The 18,618-nt window shown below is 42.1% G+C and overlaps 2 protein-coding genes across 2 annotated transcripts; one reads left to right on the top strand and one right to left on the bottom strand.

Annotated features, from left to right (window-relative positions):
• Positions 1 to 72: 72 nt before the first annotated feature.
• On the top strand, positions 73 to 2,639 carry LOC134100922 (testis-expressed protein 26-like). The gene is made up of 7 exons (XM_062554418.1): positions 73 to 350; positions 567 to 651; positions 766 to 931; positions 1,021 to 1,177; positions 1,740 to 1,913; positions 2,018 to 2,179; positions 2,388 to 2,639. Exons 1-7 carry the CDS (start codon positions 338 to 340, stop codon positions 2,510 to 2,512), a joined length of 882 nt encoding a protein of 293 aa, XP_062410402.1. The 5' UTR covers positions 73 to 337; the 3' UTR covers positions 2,513 to 2,639.
• A 99-nt stretch (positions 2,640 to 2,738) lies between these two features.
• Positions 2,739 to 16,964, bottom strand: capn12 (calpain 12). The gene is made up of 20 exons (XM_062554416.1): positions 15,547 to 16,964; positions 15,123 to 15,192; positions 14,286 to 14,404; positions 13,313 to 13,446; positions 12,928 to 13,099; positions 12,002 to 12,085; positions 10,558 to 10,643; positions 10,041 to 10,118; positions 9,623 to 9,789; positions 9,234 to 9,487; positions 7,489 to 7,697; positions 6,954 to 6,990; positions 6,737 to 6,811; positions 6,190 to 6,235; positions 5,837 to 5,898; positions 5,337 to 5,405; positions 4,910 to 4,988; positions 4,587 to 4,703; positions 4,227 to 4,276; positions 2,739 to 3,871 (listed from the first exon to the last, which is right to left on the bottom strand). Exons 1-20 carry the CDS (start codon positions 15,742 to 15,744, stop codon positions 3,845 to 3,847), a joined length of 2,133 nt encoding a protein of 710 aa, XP_062410400.1. The 5' UTR covers positions 15,745 to 16,964; the 3' UTR covers positions 2,739 to 3,844.
• Between the last annotated feature and the right edge of the window lie 1,654 nt (positions 16,965 to 18,618).

Raw genomic sequence — 18,618 nt, forward strand, 5'->3', positions numbered from 1 at the left:
AACGCAAGTAGGCCTAATGGTTTGGATAGCTAAACGGAATGACCTATTTATTTACTATCTTCCCGCCCCCAAGCTATCAATCAACACAAAGCCTGTGTTGTGTAGCCTAGTCTCCTAACAACCGGTGCTTGAAAATTCCTAGGCAAAGATTCTGGAATACTAATTGTCCCAGTTGTCACAGTAGAGTGGAACTCCCCCGCGGCGTCATAATTAGCAAGGTGTTTGGACCGAACCTTTTACCGAACCTCTTGGGAGGACATGGTAGAGAACATACGGCAGTAGAAAGGAGGACGGCATGTAGGTTAGTCCCAGGAGTTTCCTCTGACCCTAAGTAACCATGGACCATTCAGGTAGGTTGAAATGATAACACCAAGGCTTAGCCTAGAAGTCGGGTACAAAACATTTGTTTATTTTTATGTAGGAGTAGGCTATTTGCCAGTTATTATTTGTCATAATTGTCTAGAGTAGTAATACACTCTGTCGCTTTGGACAAAGGCGTCTGTTAAATAACCATAACCATAACCATAACCATAACCATTAAAAAAAAAAAAATAAAAAAAAAATAGGAGTGCAAAAGCAGTGGGATCCATACCAGACATCTCACAGACGTGACTTTGTATACCGACCCAACTCATCAGAGCCTGTTTACGGGTAGGCATGTGAAGTTATATGCAAAACATTTGTGTGTTAAAATTCTTAAATTCGAACTATAGCTCTCATCTCTGGGTTGTTTTTTTTTGTTGTTGTTTTCTCCAAAATATTAAGCACTTCAACTGCAAAGGTTCACAGAAATCCATATACACTTGACGAGCCTGCGGATACAAAAACTGTGTACAATGAGGAGTTCAACTGGAAACCAACGTCCAAACCTGCTTGCATACGAACTGGAACAGCTTCTGGTAACAGAAGAAACAATCCCCACCCGAGTGAGGTGTGTAGCCTTTACCAGCCTGGTAGCCTATAGCAATGTATATGGATGCCTCTGCAGTAACTCTAGCATGCTGATGCTATTTCCTATAGTCTTTCATGGTATGGCGGATGCCCAGAGGGCCAAGACAGATGTCTGCTTATGATGGAAAGCCTGGGACAAGCCTCCCCTTGGAGCAGCAGATAACGGACGCTCTTTCTGCCCAGTACCGCTCTACATACCGCACTGACTACCTGGGCATCCCTCAAGGTAGATGATTGGTATATGGGAACATAGAGCAATACTGTATTTCTAATGAAGGCCTGGTCTAAGACCTTATAGTAAGATTATGTTTTTAATTGCTTGCAATTCTCCATGACATCACAATTTGCTTTCTGCACACAGAACATACTTCATATAATATAAATGCCCATGGTTACCCTAAAACAAAATTAACATATTGCTTCAGATTCAGAAGCACAGAGGGTCATTCCATGTCATATCAGATAAGGTTGTTGCTGCATCTTCTCTATATCATGTCCCAAAATCAAGGCGTGTGAAAATAGTTCTCTGTTAGTTCTCAGTATGACAAACATTAAATGTAGGCCATGGCATGCTGATTGATTTTGTCCAAGGCATGAGGGTATTATAAACATGCTTTTTTATGTGGTATTAATCTTTTTTATGTTGTCTTTAAATACAACATTTACAATAGAATAAATCTTCTTATAATGGGAATATAATGGGTATATAACAAAAGAAATACACTTAAAGATAACATGAAGATAATAGTTGTTTGTAAAGTAGATTTACATTAGTGTTTTAATTTCAGGTGTCCAGAAACCCACTAAACTGAAACCTCTGAGCTCAGAGAAAATGGCCTCTTACACCATTGATACAGAGATGCGCCACAATTACTGCAGGCCACAAAATAAGCCTGACCTTCAAGGCAATACGACTCGTTACGGATGCAATGCACTCCACGGAGTTGCCCCAAAAGGAATAGGTAAGGCAGAGATACTGTAGTCATTATCATGGTTAATGGAGGTCTTTCAGCAATAGCCACTATAGGTTTGTTCGTCAGCCTAACAGCATTCTGTCCTTTCTCAGTCCCCGCAGTGGTTCATAGTCACATTAGGAACCAGGAGACCAGGAAGCAGCTGACAAGCTATGACATGCACTTTGGGGCAAAGGCCACTGACATTTCAGATGTACTCAGATCCCTTCAGCCACAGGAGTTGAAGCAGCTCTATCAACATCTTCCTCAAAAAGGTGAAGTTGGTGTAACACAAAAGTGCAAAGGAATTATTCCTATTAGCTTTACTGTCATTGAGAATAGATAATAAGTTAAGGCCATTTTGAAGGTTTAATAATGTCATAATTTGAATGTATATAATTAGTAGGCCTACTGTATTTTTAGGTACATATTTCAGATGAATGACTGGATGTTTGTCTGACACTTTCATTCTGTTTCCCACAGATAAGGATGCTGTTGACGCTTTTCTGCTCATGACCTCCCGACGTTCTCAGGTAAAGAAAGGGAGCAGTTCCCCACGCTCTCCTTGTAAGCCAGACTGGATGTCAACTTGGGCAGGGCCCCTGTGAATGTTGCTGGACTCCCTCATCTTAAAGTGACCCACATGGACAATGTCTGTGTGCTCGTTTATGAGCATACATACACATTTGTGGTCTTCATCCTTTATGAGAAAATAAAGTAATAAGACCAGTTAAATTACTGAGTTCTCAATCTCTCCACATTGGTGTAATCTCATATTTGATGGAACGATTACGTTAGTGTAATCTATGGAATGATTCACTCATGTCGACAGGATGCTCGTGCAATTTATTCCACAAAGCTTGAAAGGTACAAAAATGAACTCACGAGGAGTAGGCACAACCAAACACAAAGAGACTAAATGTACCTCATAGTGAGGAATACTAACAGCACATAACCCAACATATTGCTGTCTGGAACTGAGAGAAGATAAAGCACAACTAATTGGTCTTGTGAATGAAGGATGGGTGTGCCTTTGAGTCGGGAGCTATGGGAATTGCTGGAGTAGGCATAGCATAGAGATTGCTACTGAGATTCAGACAGCATGGCCACAGTGAAAAAAAACAAAAAGAACACTGGATATTGTATCATTTTGCATATTTGTTTATGAATCGTATTAGTTTCAGAGGACAGCAAAATATTAATTGGAATGTGAAGGGATATGACTTCACTGTAAATTGGCAGATTTATATGGCAGGCGATTCCCAACTATGTTCTTGTATTTTCTCTTGAGCAAACTTGTATAAACTGCAGAAACATTCAGAAACAATTAGCCTCAGGGATGTTTACATTTTTCCAATGTAGTTTGTTCTAAACATTTAAGTTGAAGGCACAAATGTTCTAAGATTGGCTTTGTTTTCTAAATGTATCCTGAGCCTGATTAAATCCATGTAAATGTAGGTTTCATCTTCCTTTCAACTTCTCATTCTTATCTGTTATCGGTAAATGACTGTAGGTAGATATGTTGTGCTCAATGCCTTTTTCATGCTGCTGTTATTATACACATGGATGCTGATAAGACAGCACCTTTGACACACTCTCCAAACAAGATAAAACTACCTCAAAAGTCTGTTGCACACCTTTGCCCCCATTGTGACCAAACATGTTGTTTAAACCAGAAATCATAGCATAACAGCAGAATGTTTAGCTGTTGAACATGCTTTGGCTGAACAGGAGCAGATCATCATTCCTTAAACAAGTAGTTATGGCTTAGACTTAGGCTACTGTAGATTAGAAAACTGACCCTTCATATGTATGGCCCTAAATGTTTGTTTTGGGTGGACTCAACAAAGGAAGAGGAAGAACGAAGAGACACATGCGTTAAAGCACTGTAGATTCCCTCATATCATATGTAGGCTGAATATCCTGGAACCGGAGTATCCTCACAAAGCCAGTAGTCTCAGCAGCCACTGCAGAGAGGAGAAGATAGAGGCTATTTGATTGAGTCCAGTAACAACTCAGGGACCCAACATTTTGGGAATCAAGATTTTAACTTTATAAATGAGTAATAACAGATGAGGGTCTTAGAGAGAACAATAATTTTTCAGCATATTTGGTGAAAAAGGAAAAGGAATAGACTACTAAATAAATAAAGACATAGTAGTTTACTATCATTATACTACCACTGATTTGTCACTTCATACAGCTGACATCTTAAACCACACGCAAATCACTGTCAAAGTTAAGATGAGAAGAAGAGCGATAAATCGAGGTAAAAAGAGATCAGATTACAGGTGAACTGAGTCAGAATGAAGATATACTCACAGTGTTCAGCCCTTGCTTCTTCTGCTCAGGACTCTCCGACTCATATAGTTCTGAGGAGAGGGAACAACACCATCAACACAAGCCATTGGCAAAAGCCTTACTCTGTGTCAGGTAGAGAGAGCCAATAAAACGATGATCAGTAATAACAAGTCAAGTCCAGGCTGGCTCAATGGTGTTTTAAGCCCCCAACGTCGTCTTCCGGGCAGCACTGCCACTGTTGACTTAAAGGCACCCAATCCTAACCTTAACCCATGCCTAACCCTTGCACCTTCCTGGCGGCGCTGCCTTGAAGACGACGAAGACAACGTTAAAACACCACGAAACTCCAGGCTGGTTGTGTGGAATCCTGGGATGGCTTACCATGGAGTGCTCTCAGCCGGGTGACACATGAGACAAAGCCATGGAAGGGCAGGTGGATCTCCCCAGAGCCAAAGCGTTCCCAAAGCACCTTCACCACCTCACTGTCACACTCGATACCTACGGAGGTGAGCGAAAGAGGTCTAGATTTATAGGACAGGAGTGATACAGGTGCAATTGCATTGGTAGACGAAAGCGAGTACTGTATTTGATGGTCTGGCTTTCTGACTTTTACGCACTAAAATACAGACCGGGGTCTCATGCTCCTGTCCTCTGGAACATAAATGAGCACCCTCAATGTTCTGATGTTACCTGTGTAGACATACCTGATGCATTCAGGGCCTCAGTGAGCTCAAAGGGACTCATAGTCCCAGATGAGTCCTCATCATGTTCCAAAAAGGTTGACTTTGGGAGTGGGAAAAGGTGAAGAGAAAAACAATGATATAGATGTTTATGATGTTTTCAAATGCTTTTTTCTACAAAGCGAAGAATGACAATAAACATTACAGTAACATTAGAAATGATAACTGTAAGTAAAGTAAATAATAGATTAATAATGCTGATAGTAGCAATAATTATGACAATAATAGCAAGTATTCATAACAATAAACCATGACAGTGTATACATAATTAATTGATTAGATAATTTCATACGGACTCAAAGAAGCCAATCTACCACCTATTGCATAGTCTCCAATATGTCCGACTTACAATGACAGACACAAAATATTAGAAAATCAATAAACAACTGACTTGTAGGTTTCGCAGTGATGTCACGAGCTTGAGAGCCTGTGTGCGGTCCAGCCTGGCCTTCCCTTTGGTCTGTGGGACATTATTAAGGGTCAACCATGCTAGGGCTGAGCAATTAATCAAATTAATCGATTAATCAATTAATCGTGATTATGACTTCCAACAATTATGGAAATAACATAATCAAAATATAATGATTATTTTTGCTACATTCAGTTTCATAACAATGCTCTGATCTTGTCTTTTGAGTTGCCGTGTGCATTATCTTTTTACATGTATTTTTTCCTGTTGGATTATATTTAAAAATCAATTTAAAAATGTAAAAAAAAAAATGGATGATTGTTCCAAAATCGCTGAGTATTCACGTTTATAAACGTGATCTCAATATTGAACAAAATAATTGTGATAATGATTTTAACCATAATCGAGCAGCCCTAGACCATGCACACACAGATACGCAGATGACAGAACAAGAGCTAGTGCTAGACATGTGGGAAGGATACATCTTGTCCTAAAACAAGCTGCCGGCACGTCTCCAGAGGAAGATGATAGTCCTTCTCCAAAACTAGGAGAGAAATATGTTGTCAGTTTAATTAACCTTCAGATATGCATCATTGTGAGTATTAAACTTGTGCATTGTTCTGCTGAAAAGCTACCTCGAGAATGTGTAAATGTATAATGTAAGTGTAAATGTGAAACAACTATGAAGTATTCATTCCAATGACTGATACAATCACAGCATACAGTTTTGCTGACAAATGACAGGGCTCAGGAGGATAGTTCTCCACCTTGTGGCCAAACAAGGTAACAGAACACCAATCACAAAATCAAAAACGAGATGAATATGAGTTGAAACCTGAGTTCACAAGCCTCATGAACGCTGCAGCATCCAGTCTGTCGTCCTGAAAAAAAACAGACCGTTAGATTGCCTGGAGTGCTTTAGTCACCATAGTAATGAGAAAATCTAATGAGGGGCTACAGACACTAATGCTGATCTTACTGTAACATGTAAACGCCCACTGATGGGACTGTATATTGTTCATTCTCAGACATATATGCAGTGATCATGTGGCCCTGTATGTATAGATCAGAATAAATGTTGTGGTCATACGACCAATAGATTTGATTTAGAGATTAGATTGTGCACAATGTATTAGCACCACTATGAGTATGCTGTAGCAATTGAATTTCCACGTCCTGTACAGGATGCTATTCTTTTGCGCCTCTGGATAGATGCATAACTGCATTTCATTGGCTATGTACGGTACCTGGTCTCTGTACACTACAAAAAGTTTCATCTAATTGAATCTTTAGATTAATCAATAATCAAATATGCCACCTTGATGTTAACTGCTGTTTGACTTTTTTTTTCTTTTTAAATGAAAGTGAAGGGAAGGACTCACAGAGGCATCCTCCTGATCGAACCAGTTATCCACTCTTATTTGGTCCTCAGGCAGAGGTGGGTTTGACATCACGGTCTTTGAAGAAAACATACACACACACACACACACATAGAGAGAGAGAGACTGTGAGCTAAAAGGTATGACCATTTGTATTTGAAAGTAATATACTTTACATGTGGCACAGACAACACGCTTGAGGAAGACAGGTGGGACTCACCATGAGGAAGTTTGTGGAGCATGTGAACTCTTCATGTCTGTAACAGAAAAAGCAATTCGGTCATTAAGTGATGATCGTTTTTCTCCATAGACAGAAAAATAACTAATTTATTCCGCTATTCAGAGTAGCGTTTAAGAAAATTGTCATCCTACCACTCAGTTGTTGCCTCCCTCAACCTAATTAAATCCTATTTTTTCCCGGAAGCCTGGACGTTACCCTTGATTGTGTCATCTGGTTGCACAGCTACAATTATTGCTCTGTTAAAGTCAAGCTTTTTTTTTTTTTTCACTCTCTAAAACAGAGGTGATGATGACAAGGTTTTCAAGTTGCGAAAATCCGGCTGCACTAGTAAACTTTTTTTTTTGACGAAAAAGCTGTCAAATATCTGCGGTGATATATATCTCTCTCTCCCCCCCCCCAACACACACACACACACTCACCCGCTCTCTCTCTCTCTCTCTCTCTCTCACACACACACACACACACACACACACACACTCTCCAAACATTGTCCAGCTCATGTTTCACCACTCACCCCAGCGTATTGCCAGTCTTGGCATAGATGCGGAGGAAGAAGTCGCCGGGCTGGTTGGGTCTGTAGGTGGACGGCACGATGACATAATTGCCCGGCTCCAGCAGCACTCTCTTATACACCCCCCGCATGCCCTGGTACTTGCCCGAGCGCCCCACGGGTTTACGGGACGAGAAGAACGCCTGATTCAGACTACCCACATGGTTCTCCACCTGCATCCAAATATATACAGAAGAACAAAAGAGAAACACACACACACACACACACACACACACACACACACACACACACACACACACACACACACACACACACACACACACACACACACACACACACAAACACACACACACACACACACACACACATACCTATTATAACAATGATATTCAGGTCATTTTGCATTTGATAAACCTTAAAAACAGTGTCTCCGTATGAGGTATCTAAGAGAGAGCAATGCACAAAGATAAATGGGGCACAGGATTGTAGGAGTGAAAGGACATTTTTGACAATTACATTGTAAATGTTTGCACCAAAACAATTATAAAATTTTTCAAAGATGCTTATAAACTCCACCAAATATAATGCAGTAAAATCTCCACATACAGTATATATTTTTAGTCAAAGTCTTCATCTGTTCCACCATTTTAAAAGTGTATGTGTTCCTAGGTGCTTGGAGCACTTATGCATTGCTGTTCAGCCACAGGAGGAGTGCACCATTTGCCTGGAATTCCAGATCCAGACCTACAAAAGGTCTGACTATGAATAATGAAAACGGCCCAACTTGAGTGGCAGCACCAAGCATGCATTAGAAAGTATTGCTGCATGCAAGTGGATAACATAGTGCCCAATGTCTCCTGACTGATTCCCGACTTCGATGTTGCTGCCCTGTTGTCATCTGTTTAACCTGCCTCTGGCCCGCCTCTGGCCCGCCTGATTGCCAGAGTGACTCACTGAGCAAATTTAAATTGTGCTCTTGCGAGAACTCTGGATTTCCAGGGTAGCGCACCATAGTAAGATTTCTCACGTGTTTGTCTGTGCATATACAAGCATGTTCCATGTTCCCTGCTCATCACTACCAACTCCTCCCTGCCACTCCTTCCTCACCTGGGGTGGCCGTGGCTTCGAGCTTGTAGTCGACGGGTTGCCGATTCAATCCCTGACCAGTAGGAAATATGTGGGCGGGGGGGAGTGGTTGAGCCGAGCGCTGCTCTCCCATGCCCACATTCAGGGCTGAAGTGTCCTTGAGCGAGGCATCTAACCCCTCACTGCTCCCCGAGCACCGCTGTTGCGCAGGCAGCTCACTACTTTGGGGGGCAGCCGTGGCCTACTGGTTAGGGCTTCGGGCTTGTAACCTGAGGGTTGCCGGTTTGTTCCCCGACCAGTCCATGGCTGAAGTGCCCTTGAGCAAGACACCTAACCCCTCACTGCTCCCCGTGCGCCGCTGGTTGGGCAGGCAGCTCACTGCTCTGGGTTGTGTGATTCACCTCATTGTGTGTTCACTGTGTGCTGTGTGTTCACTAATTCGGTTAAATTGGGTTAAATGCAGAGAACTGAATTTCCCTCACGGGATCAAAAAAGTATATATTCTATTATTTTTTTTATCTTACTCCAGTCTAGTGTGTGCTTCACCTCACTGTGTGATGTGTGTGTTTCATTAATTCATGGATAGGGATAAATACAGAGACCGAATTTCCCTCACGGGATCAAAAGGGTTTATACATTTATACTCATGCTTATACTCCTACCTTGTAGATGTGGAAGGCGATGTAGAGGAAGCGGACTTTGCGCTGGCTCCTGCGGTCTCTCTGCATCAGCTCCACCAGCAGCGTGCACTTCTTCCCTTTCTCCTTCTGCTTCTGGGCCGCCGCGCTCAGCGCTGCACCGCCAGCCTTCGCATCGTCTTCGTCGTCGTCGTCCTCCTCATCCTCCTCATCCTCCTCTTTCTCCACATCTGCTGCTGTCAGCGACAGCTGAAAGTGTGGGTTTTTCCAAAATGACCCTGCAAGATCATAAACATGCAAAACACATGTAAATATTATGTTACCAAAACACCATATAAAACACACATTTGAATGAAGACGCGCACACATGCGCACGCACACACACACACACACAAACACACACACACACTAACGTCTATATCTGCGGCTGCCTCCTGCAGAGCAGCCCGGGACCCAGGAGCCTTCGTACTCGGTGAGAGACCAGGAGGCGGCGGGGTCAGTGCTGCTGCTCAGGGAGTCTGGCTTCACACTGCACAGCTCCACCAGGTCAAAGAAGCTGCTGAACGCCTCCACAGCAATCCTGCAGAACACACACACACACACACACACACACACACACACATACGTTGTTTAGTAATGTTTAGATTACTAGTGGATAACAATGATTCCGATTCCAACAACTCTTCAAATATGCACACAGACACATACAAATCCACATACATAAATCCACACAGGAGCAGAGGAGCAAAAACAGTTAAGCCCAGTAATATTTGTCAGGTTGAGGGATGTTCAACAAACTCATAACAGTACATGTGCTAGTCTAGGACTCACCAGAATTCCCCATCCTCCACTTTTTTAAGCTCCAGTCTTTCAATTTCAGCCTTGTCAATCTTCTCCCAGTCCTTACACCTGAGCATTCCAGAAACAGATACATATTCAACAGAGGTGTAGCCTGGAAATCCAGCGCCAACTGCTGGACGGCAAAATGTTTTGCCTGCATTTGGGTCTGGCCTCGGACCACTGTACATTTTGAAAACACTGCCCTGAATCTGGCAGATGGCAACTAAACCAATCACAACGCAGAGATGTGTTTTGAATCAACGCGGGCGGGGCAGAGGGCTCTGGGGCGGGGTTTTGAGGGAGCGTTGGCCTATAGGCACAGACACGGTTTGAAAGACAACGGGTTGTGCTCATCAACAATGTTCCGTTGTATCCATTCATCGGAGCCAGACTAAATTAGACATCCAATCCATTTAGGCTGGTTTATCAGGCTAACAGAGGTGTTCACTTGGTGTTTGGAAGTCATCGTAATAATAATAATGATAATACAACTTAAGCCCATCCTTACTTGTCACTCCAGGGTCCACGGTATTCCACAAAACCCCATGGGTTACGCAATCTCACCAGCAGGACTTCAGTCGAGTCTTTTAGCACCTGTAAATAACACATACGTTACTGACATGTTAATGTTTTTTTAAAATGGCCGCCTGTGACAACAGTTTTCAGTGCTGGATACAGTATGATCCCAATGGTCTAGTCAGCTATTTATCATGGTACCAGCTATTTACCCTTTCTTGGAAGTTAGAACATGGATAATACATACAGTACACCTATAAGGCCTATAGGCCCAACAACGGTTATGAAAATGATAATTGCAATGAAGTTAGACTAATCTGATATGGATGATCTCTGCCCATTTGTACATTTTCTATGGTGCAGAATTCAATTGGAATTGGAATGTTAGAATTGCTTGGAAGATTACTTCTATCAATTCAAGGTAAGTAACAGGAACTCTCCAAACATCTCTTGTCAGCATTCCCCTCATGGCTGTTCACCCATGTGTATCCCCTCATGGCTGTCTAAAGCTGCTTGTGTTTGTATTTGCACTGCTTAACATAACTCTTCTTACATTTGCAGGACACATGCAGCTGGAATGGCCTGCATCTGGTAGGCAGTTCCAAAATGGTTCATAGTAACCCTCAGAGAGCCCATTGACCAGCGCCATTTGCAAAGCAAAGGTAGTTATTTTGTGGACACCAGCATCTGACCCCACAGATGACCTCCCTGCTACACTGCCCTCTTAACATGCTACTTTAGGGCAGCCTTTATTGAGGGATTGACACCATAATGTGCTTCGTCACAATAACTGCTTTCTAGTCTTGCCTGTTTGTATGCATGTTCTGGTGAAGTCCTAGAGCAAGAGCAGGACAATAAACCTCTCTAGCATAGCTATTACCTCTAGTGGAATGTCACTCAGGACAGAGGATAGTTCAAACGGCAGGGCATGTGTAAGCTCATTCAGGGGTGTGTTTCTCAAAACCATAGTTGCTAACCTATTAGCAACTTAGTTGGTTGGCAATGGGAAATTAGTTAGCAACTTAGTAGAAATTAGTTCGCAACTATGGTTTTGGGAAACGCACCCCAGGATAGTTGGTGATCTCCTGGATGACCTTGACACTTGGTGTCTTCCATCCCTGAGCATGACTGTCCAATACTCGTCCTTGGTGGTATGATCATCCACTTAAGGACCATACCACCTCTGTGAGCTTCTTGTCCTGATATATTCTCTTGACCACCATTGGTCTTGTTCTGCCACAACCTCCAGAACTTCCACCAAATTTCCTCAAGTCAGTGTCGACTCTGTTCTACCACCTCATGGCACATTCTCCCTTCAGCGATTATAGTATCAATGGGCAACTAATAGATCATGTAACAAATGATCTTCTTGACTGAATAAAAACACTTGATTGGTTCGTGAATTGAATTGTCTGGTCCACAGCGGCTGAACCAACCTTGTCTGTGTCAGTGATGGCATAGGCGTGACCTCTCACCAGTCCCTCTGGAGTGACAGTGCCAATCTCACGCCAAGTCTTGGCCTGTAGGCAGCACAAAGACACAGCTACTGATTATGGGGTAAATGAGGGCAATCAAGGTCACTTAAAACAGAGTTTAATCATTCCAAATGTGTTTACAGATATCATTTCCAAATAAAAAATACATCTTATGCCAAAAGGAAGTGTGGGGGGGGGTTTCGCTGAAAATACAAAGACCCCTTTTAGAACAAACAGAAACATCTGATAGTTTGTGTTATGATCATCACAGTTACTGTAATACGCTTCAGATGTGTATTTCTGACTGTGACTCTGAAGTGAGATCTGAAGAGTTTGGAGCAACATGCGCGTCCAATCTAATCAGTAATAAAATAAATCAGCTGTCCTGCATTACAGTATTTATGTTCATTTCTGTTCCCCAGGGTGTCAGTGTCAGCACTAAACTGGGTTAGACCTGACAATGAAAAAATTAGGATATAAAGATCTTCCACAATTCTCACATACCACAACTACTATATGCAGCAGGCTTGCAAAACATGTATAGCGTAGGAATTACAGTTACCCACAGTTATGCTAGATTACGATGGAAAGGTCACACCAGTTTCCACTTTCTTCAGTTACCTGTATAAAACGACTACAGATATATAGGCCTATGGCATATTTTTATATGAGTGTTCACCTTATAGAATTCAAATGTACAGTGTATGTGTGTGTGTGTGTGTGTCTGTCTGTCTGTCTGTCTGTCTGTCTGTCTGTCTGTCTGTCTGTCTGTCTGTCTGTGTGTGTGTGTGTGTGTGTGTGTGTGTGTGTGTGTTTGTGTGTGTGCGCGTGCGTGTGTGCGTGTATGCGTGTGTGCGTGCGTGCCTGTGTGTGTGTGGCTGTAGAACCTGTATAAAGCAGCTCAGCAAGGTCCCTCTGGACAGTGCAGCAGTCAGTTGTCTCCAGAGCACAGGAGGCTTGTAGGCCGACACAAGCTGTGAGTATGCAATGCCTCCAGTGAAGTCCTCCATGCCCTCTGAGATATTACCACCCTTCAGACTGCTGTAGTACCCCATCAACCTCCACAAAACACATTTATAAGCACATAAATAACACATCCCAGCGTACTGACTGTTATAGTGGATGCAGATATGTAAACATCACATAAAAGACACAATGAATTCAGTGCAGTTCAGTCAATCTGACACTTCTAACACACATGCGCACATCCACACACACACACACACACACACACACACACACACACACCACTGTGCTTAAGCCTGCACTCACTTGGCGTAGGCTTTCTCCACCAGGGCACTCCAGAACTCGTTTTTGCTGCGGGAGTAGCTGAAGAGCAGGCGGCCTGCGCGCACTGGCAGCCGATCGTCCACCACCACCTCAACCCACTCCCCGTACTGCCAGAACTGAGAGCAGGAGGGAGGAGAATGACAAACAAGAACAGAACACAACAGAATAGAGAACCACAGGCAGATAGATGAAGATGGAAATAGGAAGATGTGTGAAGTGAATTTCATATGAATTTTCATACAACCATGTATTGCTAATATTGATTATACTGACAACTGTTGTTCAAACTGTAACTCAGGTTTTAAAATTTCATATTTAGCTGTTGATCTTTTCTGGTATTTTCTGTATACAGTTTGTAAGTGGAGTGATTGTAAGTTTGCAAGTGTGATTGATCAAACACACTGTCCTGCAGCTGTTTTACTCCCAGTGCCTGTAACTTATCTACCCCTTACCAGTTTGAACTTTCATTCAGGAGCAAATAGTTATTTTGCTGTTGGGTGACAGAGCATGTCCACACCAGCCCACACCTGGTCTGTTTGTGGGTGTGCTGCTAGTTGGGTAGTAAAACACCTGGAGTGAAACCCCTGGAGCACTCACTATTCTCGACTCAACCCGTATCCTCGTCACCTGTTTGCCGTTTCAAGTATCTTCTCTTCCTCTACGGAACCCTTACTTTTTCCCACTCTCCCTCTCTCAAGTCAGGTCATGCTTACTGCAAAATAATTGTGTTTATGTTTATGTATATCAAGTCTGGAAACTTCTTCTTTTTTTTCAAACCTTAATCAAGTTTTAATTACGACGTAACTTTCAAGACTCCCAATAAAAGAAACCACATTTAATTTAATCTTATCTTATTGTTTGTGATATATGGTGACATGCCGATTGGGACTCAGATACTGAAGTCTCCTATTGCATGTCCCGGCAGGAGAAGTGAAGTTCATTTGACAGCTCTTACGCGGAAATGAAAGATCCCAGCATATCCATCAGTCAAGCGCTGCTCGGATGGAACCACCTTCGCAAAGAGCTTAGGATGCATGGTGAGACAAGACAGTGCTGCCAAGAGCCAGCAGTTACCTGAAAGGGGAAAATCAGAATCATATTTACACACACACACACACACACACACACACACACACACACACACACGCACGCGCACACACACACACACACACACACACACACACACACACACAGTCCACATTGGATGTGGCATACTCCTGTGTTTCAAAGCAGCCCATCTGTGTTGCAGGGACAAATAGCCTGTGTGGGCACATTTCTCAGAAATTCCAAAAACTCAACTCCGTCACTATGCCAAATATGTTCTCCAAAACACTGCAAGATTGTTGAATTCCTGTGCTAATGTTACTCATCTGTATTCCAAGGACAAGTTTTGCTGTAGGGGCTTTACATATTTGTCAACATTTCCAAAACACACACATGCAAACACACAAACACACACAGAGAAACATCTCTAAGAACCCCTCCCACACACACACACACACACATTTAACACGGACATGCACTCAAACAGTAAGCATAGCTAACTGAATTAGAAAGGCGAAAACAAATGATTGAGACATTAATCCTTTCCCTCTGCAAGTCTGGTCAAGTTAGTCCATTGACTGACTAAGGAAAAAACCTGGAGGGAAGGGCGGTGGGACGGGGAGATAAGACATCTATCCAGATGCTCATAACCATCAGGGGGGATCTGCATGATTCCTTAGACATACTGAAATAGAGAGAAGCTGAACAGATATGCAGTAGGTAGATAGATGTTAGCGGTCACACTCACCCAGCTGGCCCTGGCAGATATCTGTGGTGCCAGTAGTGCCCTCCACAAACACAGCATTGTCACAGATCTCCTGCAGGAACGTGACGACACATTGAAGAGGGGGAACGTCATAAAACACACAAAATGCATACTCACTAACCTACAGGCAGCTACCTGAACAACATACTGCAGTTTAGGTAGCAACTCCTATTCATTATTTGTTTCATGTTTCTGTTGAGATGCGAGCATTTATAGATTCAGATATGATGTTTGGCTGCTTAAGCCCAGATATTGCATCTTCTATTCCATACCTATTCCTTGTTCATCTTCATTTTGAGAAGAGTATAATTAGTTACATGAAAACATGGCTTTAAAGAGCTTTGTATGAGCTGACTATTGATACAACAGATAATAATAGAGAGGAATTATTGCTAATTAAACCTACCTTGGGTCGCAACCATGTCACCTCGTTGTCAGGGTTGGGATCCTCGGGCATTCCAATGGAGCTCTGGTCAGCAAGAAACGTGGTGTCGCAGAAGAGAGAACCAGACTTCAAGGAGGCATCTCTCAGGGATTTATAATCCTGATCTTCAAATTTCACAGGGTTTTCAATGGAGCCAAGCTTAAATTTACTGTTAGCCATTTCTCCCAACAAATATGAGAGAAAAAAACAAGGGTATACTTGACAGTATTCGTTGACTGAGATGTTCCTCTAGGCTGACAACTTATCTATGAACAGGCAGTTTAAATGGCCTCTTAAATAGTTGCCTACATCTCCTCCCCTTTCGAGTGAAGACACTGAGACGCCAGCTGACAGGTCATCCCAGCGAGTTCTAATAACAAGCTGACAAACCACAACTTTGAAGTAAAATTTACTCTTGTCTCTCACAGACAATTCTTCTTCACTAAAGAATGTGAAAAACCTCAGTCATGTCTTCACAATTCACTATAAAGTAACACAGGGAAGGTGTTATTGAATATGTTATTTGAGATGATTGATTATGGTTGTGGTTATGCTATTTGGCAGACACCTTTGCTCAAAGCGACATTCAGATCAAAAAAAAAAAACAATACAGTTATCAACTGAACAGTAAACAATTTCAAAAAGTTGGTTAGACTATAGCATACTGTACATAGGGAGAATAGCAATTTAACAATAAACAGACTCACAGGCAGTGTTTCAAAGCTGGCTCTGTTGTGGGAGCTGAACAGGAGTGCATCACTTTATCAGGCAAAAGGAACAAGCTACTCAACGACTGTCATCCACTCCACAGCACTACAGCAGAAGAGCTTGATCAGTTGGAGACTAAGCTCCCTGACATGCACAACGGACAGACTGAGGAAGTCATTTGTACCCAGGGCCATACAACTCTACAATGCTTCACTAAAGGGAAAAGGAGAGTTGGACTCCTATGCATAATATCTTTACTGGCTACATTAGCCCACATGCACAACCCCTCCCTCCATCCCCTTGACTGGACTGTGGTCTCACACTTGAGCAATGGCTGATACCTTCATCCTACCAAACTTATCATTGCTCTGCTGCTACAACTCCTATTACTGTTTACCGTCTCTTATTTTGTCCATATTTCTAACTTCATACTTGACCAATGAATGATGCCTATACCCTTATCTAACTTATCCTTGCATTGCTGCTATAATTCTTATATTTCTATATGTTTATCTTATTTGCCCATATATTTCTACAATTGCTGTGTGGTACTGTGTGTAGGTATTGTAATGTCACTGTCTCAAAAATGAATTACTTGCAAATGTATTGAAAGGTTGGAAATCAGGCTACATGCAATGTGTGTTTCATAGCCTATTTTAAAAACTCAGTTTGGATAACTCCCCAAAAGTTAAAAACAATAATATGCACTTTTTGTTATTCAAAATAAGCCAGTAGCTTGGGGGTGAATTTTTGACATAGGCTGTCAGGAGCTTACCGAATTTTTGCACCTAGGTCTATGTTTTTGTTGTTACAGTGTTTTTGGACTGTCATTAAAAGAGAGAGAGAGAGAGAGAGAGAGAGAGAGAGAGAGAGAAGTTTTCAGGGGCATCATTGAAAGATAGGGGGGCTTAGACCCAGGAGTGTTTTCCAGAATGCATTCGTTATAACCATGTTACAAAAAATAAAGTATGACCACTAGAAGCAATGGAGGTGACCCCATTGCATATGGAAGGCATTCAACTAAAATCAGATGGACAGAGACAGGGGCATCACTAGAATTGAGAGATAGTAGGGCATATAGCCCCAGGAGTGTTTTCCAGAACATTCATCAGAACCTGTTATCTGGATTACTTTCTTTTCCTTCCCTGCCTTCTTGTCTTTTCTCTCCTCAGGAGTCTTCAGGATATCTTCTTTTAATTAAAAAAATCAGTTAATCAGGCCTAGATATATGTTTATGAAGAAAGATGGTTATGGTTATGGTTATTGTTGCTTAGCAGACGCCTTTGTCCAAAGCCACATACAAACAAAAACAATACAATAATTTAATTTAGCAGTTGATGTTGAAAAGATGTTAAGCCTATACACAGTGCAAGTCAAGTTGGCCAGCATTAAAAATGAAATAAGGGCATAAAGGCATGAATAAGAAGTCAACTTAAATAAAAAAAAAAAGCGCCTGGGAGTTTGAGATGCACTACTAGGCCTACACATGGGTCAGCACTTGCTATATTTTTTATTATTTTTTTATTTTTTTATCAAAGCTTGATTACGTGCATATAAAGGGAATTAGCCTACTTTCTTTTCGACTTTCACTTTTTATTATGTAATTCAACTGGGTGTTGATGCTGTTCATGTTGTCTTAATAGGCTACATAAATGCTGATTGGGTGACATATGACACTCCCCTGACCTAAACAAAACGAACTCAGTCATAATAAGCCTGTTGGTTTTATCATCTTCAACTCGAGGAAAGCGTTGCACTGCGATGCGGCCAATAATGGTGAATTGGACTCCTGTTTTCTCTAAACCTCTACTGACCTCAATCACGCAGACCTGCACAGCATCGATCAGCTTGTCTCTCTCCTGCTCCTCAGTAACTCTCTTGAAACATCTTCGTATCCATTCTAGCCAATGAATTGAAAGATAATTTAAATGTCCCCATGGCAATAATGCTGAAATGCCATTTAGTTTTCACTCACAATGCGGGTCTGGCTGGTCAGGCTAACCGAGAAAACGAACAGGCCTACTGATATTGTGCTGGCAGTGCGACTTCTGGACTGTTGGACAACCCATCACATTATTTCTGAAGAATATTAGGAAAAACACAAAATGTTATAAAATGAAGGAGTATCGGCTAACAATAAATGTAAAAACATGATTCCAACTGGCAAACTAGCGTTTCACACAGCAACCCGCCAATGCACACTGAGCAGAAGGTCGACTTTTTGGCAAAAATCCCGGCAAAAAATGGCTTCCGTTTGGCCACTTTACACTCGGTTGTGCACGCACATTATCTATTATCTGACACTTCCCGGGCTCTGTAAATATTAGAGCACAATCTAGAGAGCAC

Source organism: Sardina pilchardus, chromosome 14, assembly GCF_963854185.1.
Source record: "Sardina pilchardus chromosome 14, fSarPil1.1, whole genome shotgun sequence".
Lineage (NCBI taxonomy): Eukaryota > Metazoa > Chordata > Actinopteri > Clupeiformes > Clupeidae > Sardina > Sardina pilchardus.